This window comes from Lissotriton helveticus, chromosome 4_1 (genome assembly GCF_964261635.1).
Source record: "Lissotriton helveticus chromosome 4_1, aLisHel1.1, whole genome shotgun sequence".
Taxonomy (NCBI): domain Eukaryota; kingdom Metazoa; phylum Chordata; class Amphibia; order Caudata; family Salamandridae; genus Lissotriton; species Lissotriton helveticus.
In genome coordinates this window covers 780513678-780527545 of record NC_136063.1, presented here as the reverse complement: position 1 = coordinate 780527545, position 13868 = coordinate 780513678, and the positions used below count along the sequence as shown (strand labels likewise).

The 13868-nt window shown below is 39.8% G+C and overlaps 1 protein-coding gene across 2 annotated transcripts in view; it reads left to right on the top strand.

Moving 5' to 3' along the window:
• The window catches only part of IMPACT (impact RWD domain protein), a 267241-nt gene that overhangs the window by 180103 nt on the left and 73270 nt on the right, over positions 1-13868 (top strand). For both annotated transcript variants that reach the window (XM_078687411.1, XM_078687410.1), the window contains one exon: positions 1747-1820. In XM_078687411.1, coding sequence (XP_078543537.1) covers positions 1747-1820 — 74 coding nt within the window. The remainder of the gene's footprint in view (positions 1-1746; positions 1821-13868) is intronic.

The window sequence follows — 13868 nt, the reverse complement described above, 5'->3', positions numbered from 1 at the left end:
TTTGGGGTGGGGGGACTTTTCTAAACATCTGCTTTTTCCCGCCAGCCCTTCACCCAATAAAGATGCACTGCTAGTTAAACATGGCTACGACGTCAGAACATTCTTCTAGAATTGGAGTTCCCATGCTAGTAACTCTGGGGTCTTCTCATCTAGGACACATTGATAAACCCGACATTCAGAAGCTCTTGAATTATTTTTCATTCATCCCTCATTTTCAGATTTCCAGTTCTTTATTGAGCTAGCTTTTTTGTGGGGTTTTAATCGTTTGAGTTTATTTTTGAATACAGATAAAACCAAAAAATACATTTGTATTTATTCCCTTTTTGATCTTAACCTTATAACGAGGCTTATTTCTTTAAGTTGTGTGCCAAAGTGTCAGGAAGTACTAACATTGTGAGCAGGATCAACTGAAGCCGTATTCTTTACTGTCTGTCTCTATCCCCACCGAGACTAATTAGACATGAAGTTGAGGGCCATTTAAAAGAGAGAGAACAGGACTCCACCTCTATATGTTGTCACTTGTCTTGTTCAAGGACGTCTGAAGGATTTAATGGATCTCTAAAGGCAAAGAGATATCTTAAATCAACTTGTCAGTAAGGGTTCTAAGCCTAAATGTAATGGATAGCAGTATCTCTGTGTAACCAATTGTCTGTACTTTGAGGTGGAACTTGTAATTCCTGAAAGCTAAACATACAAAGAATGAGTATCTCACTATATATAGCCTATGTATACTAGGCATTTTCCCACATGTTTGTCACTATATACTGTCTTGTGGAACATGAGTTATAGTTGTGCTTCGCATTTGTAGAACTGCAAAGTAATGAACTCTGTGAACTTCCTTTTATTTGTAGCCGTTTGTATGTGCATATGAGAATTTTAATACCTTGTACATGATATATATATTTATTTACTGTGCAGTATAGTCCAGTCCAAGAATCCTTTGTGTTTAATTGCAAGGTTATCTTTAGTATAATGCTGCAACCCCAGTATTAAAGAATTTAATTAAACGTTCAAGAAAATAGTTAAAAGTTTGCCTTCATCAATACCATGTATTTCGGAATACTTTTTTATATTCCTAAAGTCCTTCAAAAGCAATAAGAAATCCTTAGGAAGCAATAGATCTTTGCCATGGAAACCAAGATACATGTAGCGAGGTCCTGGCTACAGCAACATTGTAACTTGATTTCATGTCAATGGACACTGTGAACCACGATGGAAGTCAACCCTAAAATCCAAGTGGCTGCCATCTCATCAGAATACTTAACCGTCTGTGGTGTTCTGAGAATCTTACCTCATTGCCGTCATGCTGCCACACAGAACATTCTGCACACGCAACCTCAGGCTAGCTAGTGTTGGCACTCATTGATGACTGCCAGCGAAGAGGGTTTCAATTATCGCTTCACCGTGCTCAAGCCACCCTAAGCAGTTAGGTATATCTCTAGCCCCTCTTCCTGACCCACACGAATTAGACAACATCACACCTCATTGGGCCATGACCACACGTCATCAAGATTTTAATACAAAAGATTATTTGGTCTGAAGTAAGACTGTATACCACTTACATTCAAAACATATATTGCATCATTCAATAGTTATACAGTGCAATAGGTAACTCCTGTTACTTTCATTAGGCCAACACGTTTCTTCACATGGTAGGATCTCAGTGTCTCAATTGTATATTCTGCACTTTAAAAAATATAATATTTGGTTTTCCTGCAATAACAAGTAACTTTGTTTTATTTTAAGGTGAAAATGGTTCTGAATAAACTGTATGAAAATAAGAAAATCGCCAGTGCAACTCATAATATATATGCATACAGGTGAGATCATGTTTAAGATACAGTCAGTGAACATTTGTTTCCATTTTAATTTGTACATTCATATTTCACTGTGTTTCAAAAGTTTGTATTCAAGATTGTGCCATTCATGCCCTTATCCCCTTAATGGTATACATTGTACCGAAAGAATATTCCCTAACCAATGTTCCTTTGTCCCTCTGATTAATGTTGGTATTGTCTTTTTTCTGAATGTAGACTGCTCTTACCAATAAAGGAAGTATGTATTTCAGTAGTACTACAAATATCAACTCGTTTGGAGTTAAATGTCACCCAAATTCCATTCCTAGAAATCATCCTCCTAATTGTTTGTGCTATTCCTGCTAACGTTTGACGAAGTGCCATGGAGGATTTATCAACTTCTTTTAGTTTACCCTCCGCTTATCAGATTCTGGAGTACAAATCGCATATTTGTGTTATAATCAGGACTGTACTATCTGTGGTCCATCTTCTTGTGTGGAGCCTAAAGGGCCTCATGACTTTTCCCCTTTTGTGAGCACACCCATAGTCAAATGTAGATAACAATCTTGCACTTCTTTAGTATCTGTGAGACTATGTTGTGGAGTTTGGTTGCTTGTAGTGACCATTTTTTCCTTTATTTGTTTATTTCTGTCCATATCATCCATAGCATTTAAAAGGTTGTTTCCAAATTCAAATCCAGTTTCTGTCCTTTGCAAACTCAAAGATTGATAGAATCTTGAATCTCAAATGAGCTGTAGCAAAGCACCTATGCAGTCTTTATTCAGTCTTAAAAAACAGGCTGCACCATGTTGTCCACACCAGGAAGGTGCTTCCAATTTATGTCTATACTCTGCTCCTGGCTATCCTACTAAATGAGTTGTGCCACGCTGAAATAGCACTTCTGGCCGGGTTCCAGAAGATTGCACTCCGATGACCTCAAAAGCTGCATTAATGATCTTCAACAGGTCAATGAATTAAAGGCCCATGGAATCTTTAAACTAAGGTTCTTGACATGGGAGTGCACAGAATAATGTGATTTCCACCTATTTACATTCCTTAAGGAATGGCTAGATTATTTCCTGATAAACTTGATTACTCTAGAGGTAAATGTAGGGCCTTAGCGGTCAGTTAGCCACTCGTTGGATGCACATTTTATCGCATTTCTTTTATTGTAAAAGATAGTTAAAGTGACACCAAAGGGATTAGATAGTTAACAATAGTTAAAGTGCTAACAAAGGCATTTGCAACCTTGTTTTTATCACAGAGGCTTATATTCTCTTAATAAATCTGAAAAGTAGGACTGACTGGGAGGTGGCTCGATCGGTTCTTCTGAAAGGGTATGTTTTTTGCCCATTCATTTATGGCTTTAAACCCTTTGCCTCCTCTTTTCAGGAAAGGGTCCTCTTCTGATTCATTACCTTCAAATAATTCCCTCTTATCAAGCTAGAACCCGGAAACAATCCATTATAAACATTTTGCAAAATATTCAACATTAAAAAATAGGCAGTCCCTTTTTTACTTTTCGGAACATGTTGTAAATAATATTTATTGACAGAAAAAATCTATTGAAAACTGCAGCTTTCTATAATATGTTTGCATTGTGAATTTGCAGCCCCCATACCTCCAGTGAGCTTGCGATGGGAAAGTTGTTAATACATCTAGAGACAATGCCATTCATGGAGGGCTGTTCTTAAAAATAAAATAATCTATCTCCTCCAGGACAGGATCGTCCCCAGATCACCTTTGCAAGATTTCCCTCAGAAACGTGACTCCCTTGTGACCCATTCTTTTATCTGGATCTAAACAATAGTGTGCACAGAAAAACTGAACTCCATGTAGTTGCTCTCAAATTCTCATTTAGGGGACATTGCAGAATAGAGCAGCTATTTCCACTTCCTATTATGTTGAGTTTCCTCTTAACTTCCCAGGAAGAGACCTTTTAGCTTTGATTGAAAATCCCATAAGCATTTTATAATTTATTTCATAATAGTCTGGTTGTTAACTCGTTTCCCTACGTTTTCTTCGACCTAAGAAACCAGGAGATGTCTAAGTATCTTCAGACTGCAAAACTGTTGTTAAAGGTAATTTACTGGCATAAGTAATTTGGCATCTTTTATGACTTCCTTATTTGCCTCCACCAATACAGTAAATGCTCTCTGACTTTGTTTCTTTCTTACACTCTTATGAACAGCATTTTTGTTGTTCTCACCAGAACTTATGTCTGTCACCATCTTTTAATCCACTGTTAACGATTGCCCAATTCTCATCAATACAAAGTATTTACTTTCTTCTGGAACACACTGAAATAAAATGACGAATATTTGCTCACCTTGCTTGCACGAGTGCAAAAAGTGACCTACAACCTTATCCATTTCAATGCATAATGAAAATCTACTGATACCAAGTAATATATCCATTATGGATACTTTGGTGTGTCTTGATGTTCGACCAGTACTGCTAACAGGAATTGTCTTGATAGACTAACTTTTTCACCTGTCAGTTTGTGATTCTCTCTCCATGTTTTGGAACTGGGAAAAGGAAGGGAAGTTAGATTTAGTTGAGGACAAGAGAGAGTAAGCTGATTAATCCTGAATGTCGGCTGTCGGAGAATAAACACGACTGAATCATTGAACAACGTTTCATTATTTTCAGATGTATTCGACATTGCAGTACAGTAACTGCTGGTCTGTTCTACCAACTACCTGTAGCATTGTGCACTTATAATCAAGCAAGGGTTGTTATGAGTGTTTAGTTGTAGAAGATTGCAGTCTGCTTCTACGCATTACCTAAACAAGAGAATCAAAATGTATTCGTAATCTTAAAAACCAACACATAATGGCATATTACCAAAATCAGCTCAGTGAGTCTGCCCTCCTTTATCTTATTTGTTATGGTTGAAATGGATTGTGAATGTCATAAGTTCTTTCTTTATAGTGAAGGTAGGCCCGAGGTGTCCCCACGTTGCCTTGTTTGAGGTAGAAAGGCAGATTTTTCATTTGTTTGACAGTGATTGCAACCAGGTAATCAAAATAGGCTGTGACCAATTTGTTGTTTTATTCACAGATCTTAATTACTTTAATTTAATGGTATATTCGAGAGCTGCTCATCTCTCTAGGGCCATTTTATGTTAATGGAGTTCCCCTTTGTCAACTTCACTGATAACGATTCATTTGCCCTATATTTATTGTGACTATCAATGAGCTTCTGTTAACTTTCATGCCAGAGTTGTGCTGTTTTTGCTTCTTTTATTCCCCTTTGCAATTCCTGTTAAAACGTACACTCCATTCCGATTTAGAAAGCTGACAACATTTATTTTCAAGATAAATTTAAACCCAAACCTCCAAGCTCACTCTGTCAGTTAGCTTCTCCCCACAAGATTACAACTCTCATTACAAGAATGGAATTTCCCATCCGTGGGATAGGGGGAGTAACAGAATGAAGGGAGGACAACAATAAAGGGAATTGAATGAACGATGATTAAAAAAATGAGATTATGAAAATATGTAGTTAAAATGCAACATATCCCCTTCCCATAATAAAGAAAAGATGTATATAATACATATACCATTTTTTCCCATCTAGTCTAAAATCTATAAGAAATCACTTTTGAATATAGATTTTAACATCACATAATCCTTGTACCAATTAGGTGTAGTTTTTCATGGGGACTTTTGAACAATTAGCTTGATCACCCCATACCTCTGGAAGAGTAGGGTACGTAGACAGACATTCCATGCTCCATGTTTTCCTATCTTCCAGATCTGCCTTTTTCCTTTTGACCTGAGTTATTCTTAAGGGTTTGGAAAATACACTTTTCCCTTGCGGAATAGGTTACTTAACCACTACAAGATCGCCCCTCTCCTATCTCTGCTTCTTTATTTAGCCAACTGGGATAGAGTTTTGTTCCAGGATTTCTACCCTTTTGTGACATGAAATGCAATACCCCAGTGAGAGAATTGGACGCAGTATGGTAAGACCCTAACATTTTTTGGAGAGACTTGTCTGCTGGCTCGCCTAAGACTCAAGAGCATTCCAAGCATTCTTTAATCATTCAGTTCATGCGTTCCTCAAACCAGTTAGCACTCGGACAGTATAACGCTGTCTTAAAGTGTTGTATTGACATTCTGGTTAGGAAATCTCTCAGCTCATCTAAAACGAATTACACAATGTTATCCATCACAACCTTGCATGGGAATGCCTTCCACCTTAAAGGTGTCTGTCAGTTCATGTGTTCCTCAAACCAGTTAGCACTCGGACAGTATAACGCTGTCTTAAAGTGTTGTATTGACATTATGGTTAGGAAATCTCTCAGCTCATCTAAAACGAATTACACAATGTTATCTATCACAACCTTGCTGGGAATGCCTTCCACCATAAAGGTGTCTGTCAAAAATTCTATCAGGTCTCTCTTGGTAATGATATTTACTATGTTTATCGCTATCCAATGGAAATGGTAGTCCACCAACACTAGCATGTACATGACAGCCCATAGAGAGTGTCTAAAAGGTCCAATTATTTCTAGGACAAGCTTATATCAAGGTGTATTGAGGATACTTATTGACAGTAGGATCTTCCTAATGATCCTAATTTGATCAATTAGGGCACAACTCACACATTCACTTACCCTGTTTTCTAGAACAGAATCCATGCCACCAGGAAACGAATAATACACCTTTGCCTTACTCTTAGTAATGCTTCTGCCCAGGTGTCCTTCATGTGCAGATAGGCAGTTCTGTCCCATAGTTCCTTAAGTGGTACTAAATTGTTTCCTCTCTTCACCAGATTGTTTTCTGTACTTAATTCATGTCTCACCTCCCAGAAACATTTAATCTCTTTTCTCAATTCGCTAGATTTAGCAGACCACCCAAGAACAGTGTTTTCTTTCACAAGTGTCGAGATTTAGTCATTACTTGCGCATCTCTCCTATTTCATCTTTTGTGATACCAGGGATTGTGACTGATAGTATGGCTTCTTCAGTGTTAAGGGCAACAGGTAAAGGCAGTCTGCAGCTACATTTCTACTACCTAGAAATATTTGATTTCAAAATTTTATGCTTTCACACCCAGCATTCATCTGGCAATGCGAGGTGTGTTGTGTTCTATTCCTTTCGCTGTAAAAATTAAAGTGAGTGAGTTGTGGCCTGTGCATAAGGTACAAGTTTATCCCCATAGGAAAATAATAAAATTGATTATGGCCCAATAACAGGCTAGACCTTCCCATTCTACAGTGGTATAGTTATGCTTTGAGCTCTTGAGGGTTCGGGATGCAAATGCAATAAAAACCTCTTTGCCTTTCACTTTCTGTGTAAGTGTGGCCCGATCCCTTTAGTGCTGGCAGCTGTAGTTACAATAGTCTTGTTATTGACTCAAATTTTCCTAAAGAAGGAGCTGCTATTGTTGCAAAAGGTCCCTCAGTGGGGACACAAGGTTAGGAAAAGTCTAAATAAATGTGGACATATATTTAGCAAGACCAAGCGTTGATTTTTGGTCTTCCTCGAATGTGGGAAATGGCTTTTCTAACTGCTTCAATCAGGTCAATCCTAGTTTGATTCTGGATATAGTGTAGCACTTTTCCAATCAGGTGGTCAACCCTGCTTTTTTAAGTGCTGTACATACTCACCTTAACGTTTTATTATGGTCTTCCCCAGAGGTTCCATAGACCAAAATGTGTCTTGGAAGAATGAAGCTTTCGTAATTCTTTAAAAAATTTCAAAGGTGGTCGTCAAGCCAAAAGGCGTCCTGCAGTATCTGTAAACACCAAACATAGTGATTAAGGATTTAAGGGATATAGAATTGTGGTGGAGCTCTACCTAGTGATAAGCAGACAAAAGGTTGATCACGCTAAAATAATTAGCACTCCCATAAGTCTCAGCATTTCATGGGCCAGGGAATGTGTTGACCAATATATTTGCATGAAGATCTATCAGGTCGACCCAAAGCCGGGTCCCCTTACCTCCCTCTTTGTTAGCCACTACTATTGGAGTGAGCTATTCTGAACTGTAAAAGGGTTTAATGACTCCTTGCCTTACCAATTTATTGATTTCTTCTCTTATTGGCTCTTTCATCAGATGGGGAATGGGCCTGACTCTTTGCCCCACTTGTAATAGTTTTTTTAGTTTAATTTTATGCTGGAATTCCATGGGGAGACACACTCTGTTTTCAAATAGCTCAGGAAATTTCTTAGACACCACATTGCCTATTATTGACCTTTCAACTTGGAGGACTTGTTCAGCATTGTTGGAATGTAATTTTATTTCAAGCTACTTCTGGGGTCACCACTTCAATAATTTAGAACCTTACTCAGCAACATGTACTTCCCCCACATTGGAACAACCTATGAATGATATGCGCATGGTTACCACACCTGCCTGGGGCAAGGATCCTTATTATACCCTCCTGGTTTTACATCTGCTATCTGTAGCCTATACCCGTTTCCTCTAAACGTTTCTAAAAAATAAAATACATGTTTATCTATAATGGTGTAAAGGGAGCATGAATCAGCAAAGACATTAACCTCCACCCCGTCAAGTGTGATAGTACACGTAGAGTAATTTGTGTTGGTCCCTTTCTCAACATCAACAATCTGAAATACATATTTCCCCTTATTTTCCTCAGTATTTTCAACAGCATGTATTTGGTTAGGGTTCAACTACAAACCTTACCGAAATATCCCTTCTTGCTACATTTCCTGCATAAACTAGAGTGAGATGGACATTAGCAAAGTGGTTTCTGCTACCACATCCTAAAAACTTTGCTATAAGTTTGTCCATATTTGTGAAAGGTTTGCCTCTGGTTTGTACTTTGTATTTTGTCTGATCTATCTCTGTATTCTTATCAGTCCCATATTCAAAGCTCCTTAACTTTGTGTACAATATCTGCCATTGAGGCATGTTCATTTCCCTAATGTTCCACACTCTAAGCAATCTCAAAAGCCTCTCCAAAATCAGGATTATGGGTGAGTAGCTTTTCCTGGATTCTCAAATTGCTGGTGCACCTGAGAAGTAGGTCCCTTATCAAGGAACCACTTAACTCGCAGGTGTTAGAAAGGCCTCTTAATACTGCAGTATAACTAGACACTTTCTCATTTTTTTCTTGTACTCTACTGAATATTTTTAAGAATGTGTGTCTTTCTAGGACCAAACTGCTCTTCTAACTTGCAATATTTCAGCTGGTATACATTCAGTTGTGCTTCGTGATCCCTATTTCCTTTTGTAACCGGATCTATTACGTTTTCATGCGCCTTCCTGCCTTGAACTCCTAGATTGTGCAACAGTATATGTTGTTTTCTGAGTAGAGTAACTTTCTCCCAACCTATCTCAATGAGGTTTGATTCAAAGAGTTTTATCCACGCCTTCCATAGCAGAATAGGATCCCCAATGTCATTCAAGAAGGGAGGGGACTGAGCCATGCTCGCTGCTGCCATAGGACTTAAAAGGTTTGGAAGTAGGATCAAATGTTTAAATGCCGTTGAATCAGAACAAATAAGAAATTATTGTTACTGACACTTCTAGCAAGAATGTTGTGTTTGTGGTACTGCTGTTCTTTTTCTATGCTGATTCTGAGTTGGATGAAATAGTCCTCTTTTAATGGTCTGATTCCTTTGGAAGAGGGTGGAGCACCACAGCGTCAATGATGCACCATGGAGGACCCAACTAATGAGGCAGAGTTAATTCGAGGGTGGAGAACATTCAGTGTAAGGAACATCAGCATCATGGAGAACTCTTCACCTCAGGAGGCTCTCCTCACTGCTCTTCCACAGGCAGATTCCTGCTCCAGAATGAATTACAACAGCGGAGTTCGGAACAGGGTGGCGAGATAATACAACTCAGGATGCACCATCTCAGTACCTCTGAGACAGTAGCTTTGGGTCGACATGGCTTCGGCTGTGCTGAACCCCACCCATTCTTTTCAACCTGATCCTCCATCGGAGGCAAAGAATCCCCAAGCTGTCAGCGTCACACAGTAACTCATAAGCGCAGTGCACAGCTGTGATTGCGAGCTTCTTTTTTGCTGCGATCCCTCCTCAAAGCATTCAATAGGCAAGTTCTGTGCCCTCGGAGACAACCAAAATGGAACAAAGAGCCTTAAAGTGACGGCTCTCCTGTGTCACACTTCCCCGGTATGACACTGAGGGCGGCTCAAACACTGTCTGTCTCGGATCAGAATTTAAGTTCACCTGATCGATAATATGGAAATATGAGGTTAGGATAAAATGTAGTTAAAATAAAACTATTACATATGTAATTCTCTACTTTTCAATCTCCACTCTAACTGTGTTTTCTTCCCAGTGGGGTTTCAGAAGCATCTTCATCCAGTCCTACTCTTTTCACCATCTGTGGATCACCCTTGCTTGTCTTACTCACTCGTATGGCATGTCACTGATGGCTTATGCCAGGATTTTTGGCAGACGGCTCTCCTTCTTTAACGACAAAGCTGACTTTGCCTTGGAGAAATACAAGGCCATCAGGACGACTGCTAAATGCTACGGTTGCAATCGCCTCAAAGAGATATCAGGCAAGTTTGTCACCTTTGAGGCCTCCTGAAGAGCTTCTATTCTGGTCAGGGGAGTGCTGCTCAATCTCAGCAGAAGTAATCCTAAAATCCCCTCATCAGGCAATATAGGGGCAGAGGTAAAGTAAGGGCTGCAGGTCCTAATGCCCCTCTTTCCCCCTTCTTCTTCTTTTCCTAGTCCTCCTCTGCACCATTGGGGAAACAGGCCTAGTTTGCTCCTACCAGAGCACCAAGATGATAGCGGAAGGGGGACATACACCTATAGGCCCCCCTTTTCATCCTTCCCAAACTTCTAGTCGAGCTGCAGATTACCTTTCCATCTTGCAACAGGACATGGCAGCTCAGCTTTTGAAAGGAGCAATGGAAATGGTGCAAAAGCAGGAAACTGGGTAAGCATGCTACTCTCGATACTACTTGTTCCCAAGAAAGTTGGCGGTCTGCATCTAATCCTAGAACTCAGGATCCCGAACCTTTTCTTCAGGAAGGAAAAGTTCAGGATGCTGACCGTAGCTCGGGTCCCGTAGGTGTTGGAAACTGAAGAGTATTTTAAGTCACTTAATTTGCCGGACACTTACTATAATGTTTCAATCTTGCTGGCTCATCAGAATTACCTGTGATTTGTGGTAGTTTCCATCCGTTACTAATTTGCAGTAATGCTTTCCGGCTTGATGTCGGTGCCCTGGGCCTTCACAAAATCCAAGACATCCAGGCAATTGTCCCTTCTTTCCAGAAAGGCACTTGTGTTCCAGTCCTGATGGTCTTGCATCTGCATGATCCTTTGGCTTCCTGTATTCTGGTTGTGAATGCATGTTGGCACATGAAGATTCTGTTGTGCTGTTCCAGCATGAGGCGGGATGTGTTTGACACCTTTATAGTTTTCCGGAATGCTCCAGTGAATTTAGTCTGGTGGGGTAACAATGCATACCTTCTCTGAGAGACTCCCTTCTGATCCCCTTCAGTCGTGGCTACTGTAGTGAGAGATGCCTTCACCCTTGGGTGGTTAGCCCATCAGAAGGATCGGGAGATCATTGGACAGAGCTAGAGCTTTGGGCAATTCTGCTGGACTCTATACCTTCTCCTTTCCATTTGTGGCCAGTCCTTCTAGACCTTGACCGAAAATGTGCTAACAGTACTGCGCCCCCAGTATCCATTGAGGGGAGCCTAAGGGAACGCATTTCATTTGAAGTGGAACTTCCTGTTTCACTATGCATTACCCTCCATACCTTGTTTCTTGATTCCTCTTAATCCGAAGAACGTTTGCCAGGGCCGAGCCCAAATCATCTTCATCACGAGAGACTGGCCAAGAAGAATGCACCTCTCCATGTGTCCTCTGCTTTGTCTTCCTCTCAGGGCAGATCTACTCTCTGTCAGAAGAGATGGTCTCCACAGCAGTCTTTAGAGCTCCAACATTCATGCCTGTAGACCTAGGCTCCTTTCAGATGCCACAAAAGGTGGTGGATGCCATCTTGTCCACTCTCCGCCCTGCCACAAAATCTGTATATTCTGGGAGATGGAACAATTTTGCTTCGTGGTGAGCAGACAAGTGTTGATTCCTTTCGAACACGATTGTCAGAAGTCCTTCAATTTGCAATTTCTCTGGCTCAGAGAGGATGTGCTGTGTGCACTGCCAATGTTTATTTGATGGTGTTGTCTGAATTCCGCTGTCTCCCAGATCAGCCTTCTCTGTACAGGTCCCCTAGTTTGAGGAGGTTCCTAAAAGGGTTGACTAATTTGTACCCCAACTTCTTTTGTTATGCCCCAGTGCGACCTTGTTGTGAATCTGCTTTTCACAAAAAGGACAGATCCTAACCACAACCCTCCCTATGACCAAGGCAAAACCCAGCTCTTTCCCAAGGCGAGGTAATAACACCAATCCCAATGTATGGAATATATAATACATATACATTTATTAATACACTACTTCAACAAAGGCAGGCCGAATGCATTAGTCATGACAGACTCCCAAGTAACAAATGGATAATTGGAATAAACTATCAAAATAGGATGCTATATATATATATATATATATATATATATCAAGAATATGTCACGCCTTGTGCAGCGCAGAAATCAAGCCCACCAGTCAGATTGCGGAGGAACCTCATTTAATCAGCAGGAAAAGCATTACCAGTTTCGACCTCACCAGGTCTTAATCATATGCAAACATGGAGGAGCAGGTAAGCCAGGTTTAAATGCAATTTAGTTTAACCAAAAGTGAAGAAGGACTTGTAAATCGGTTGCAAAGTCAGTTCTTACAATCAGTTCTTTTTTCATTTTTCATGTTGTGCTTTTCACGAACCTCCGTTTATTTATATATATATATATATATATATATATATATATTACCTACTGGCGGTCGCCAGTAGGTATATATAGTTAGGATTTTTTCTCTATGGGATTTTTGAAAATTCTATGTCTAATAACTTTGGCGTTTGTTGACGGAATTGGCTGAAATTTTCAGGAAAATGGAACATTTTGTTTCTGAGCAGCCCCTGAAAATTTGGGGGGGTTTCGTCAAGGGGGGGCCGAGAAAAAAGGGGGGTCCCAAAACGTGTTTTTAACATTGAGTTTTCCATAGGGCGGTTGGCCTCACTTTTAGCCCGAACGGCTGAATGGATTTGCACGAAACTTGGCAAAATTGTAGGGACTGGTAGCCCGATGTGCCTTTTGTAGGTCTCAATATATGTGCTTCAGTGGATTTTGAGAAATTAACGTTTAAAAAAAGATATATATCTGTAACAGCGGACCGGGCAGCGCTCCAGTTCGCGTACTTTTCGCGTAACGGAACTTCGCGTAGCGAAGCTGATTGGCTCTCCGGTGTCTGTCAACATTCTAAACAGTCCGGAGCGGCCGCCATCTTGTCTCTCGGTAGGATTGAGAGACAAGAGGAGGCCAAAACAAAGGTGGAAATAACCATAAGGGGGCATAGTAGATCCTCCCTGATCCCCTAGGTTTAATGTGGAGGCTTTAAAAGGGCCCCGCGGGGCAAAAAAAAAAATATTTTTTTTTTGGTTTTTTTTCGTGGGTAGCGCCCGGTCCGCGAACCGGGAAGCGTTCTGGGCAGCGTACTGCAATGAAAAATGAATGAGAGACTTTTCAAATGCAGTATGTTAATTGATTGTTGGTTTTGTTGATTATTTTTTAATTTTTTTTATTTTTTAAGCAATTATTTATTATTGTAATTGTGTTTGAAAATTTAATAACATTTCTAACATTTAACTAGTTTATGAATTACATATAAAAATGATTAAAGACTCAAACAATTTTTTAATATTACATACAATTTTATTTTTCGGATTGTTTTTCAAAATTTAATAGAACGTCTAGCATTTGACTGTCCGATATGTCCTTTTGTTGAGTGAACATAAGTTCCCACATTTGACCGTCATCATAATGAAGTAAATGATCCACAGATTCTACACATTGAACTAATTCATGGTCCCGTGATTCATCCATGAAATCTGAGTCATCATTGTCCTCAATATCTTTTTCTGTGTTGTTCTCCAGAACAATTTCGAAGGAAACATTCTGCTCACCTTCCATTTTATTGCTGTAATTTGCA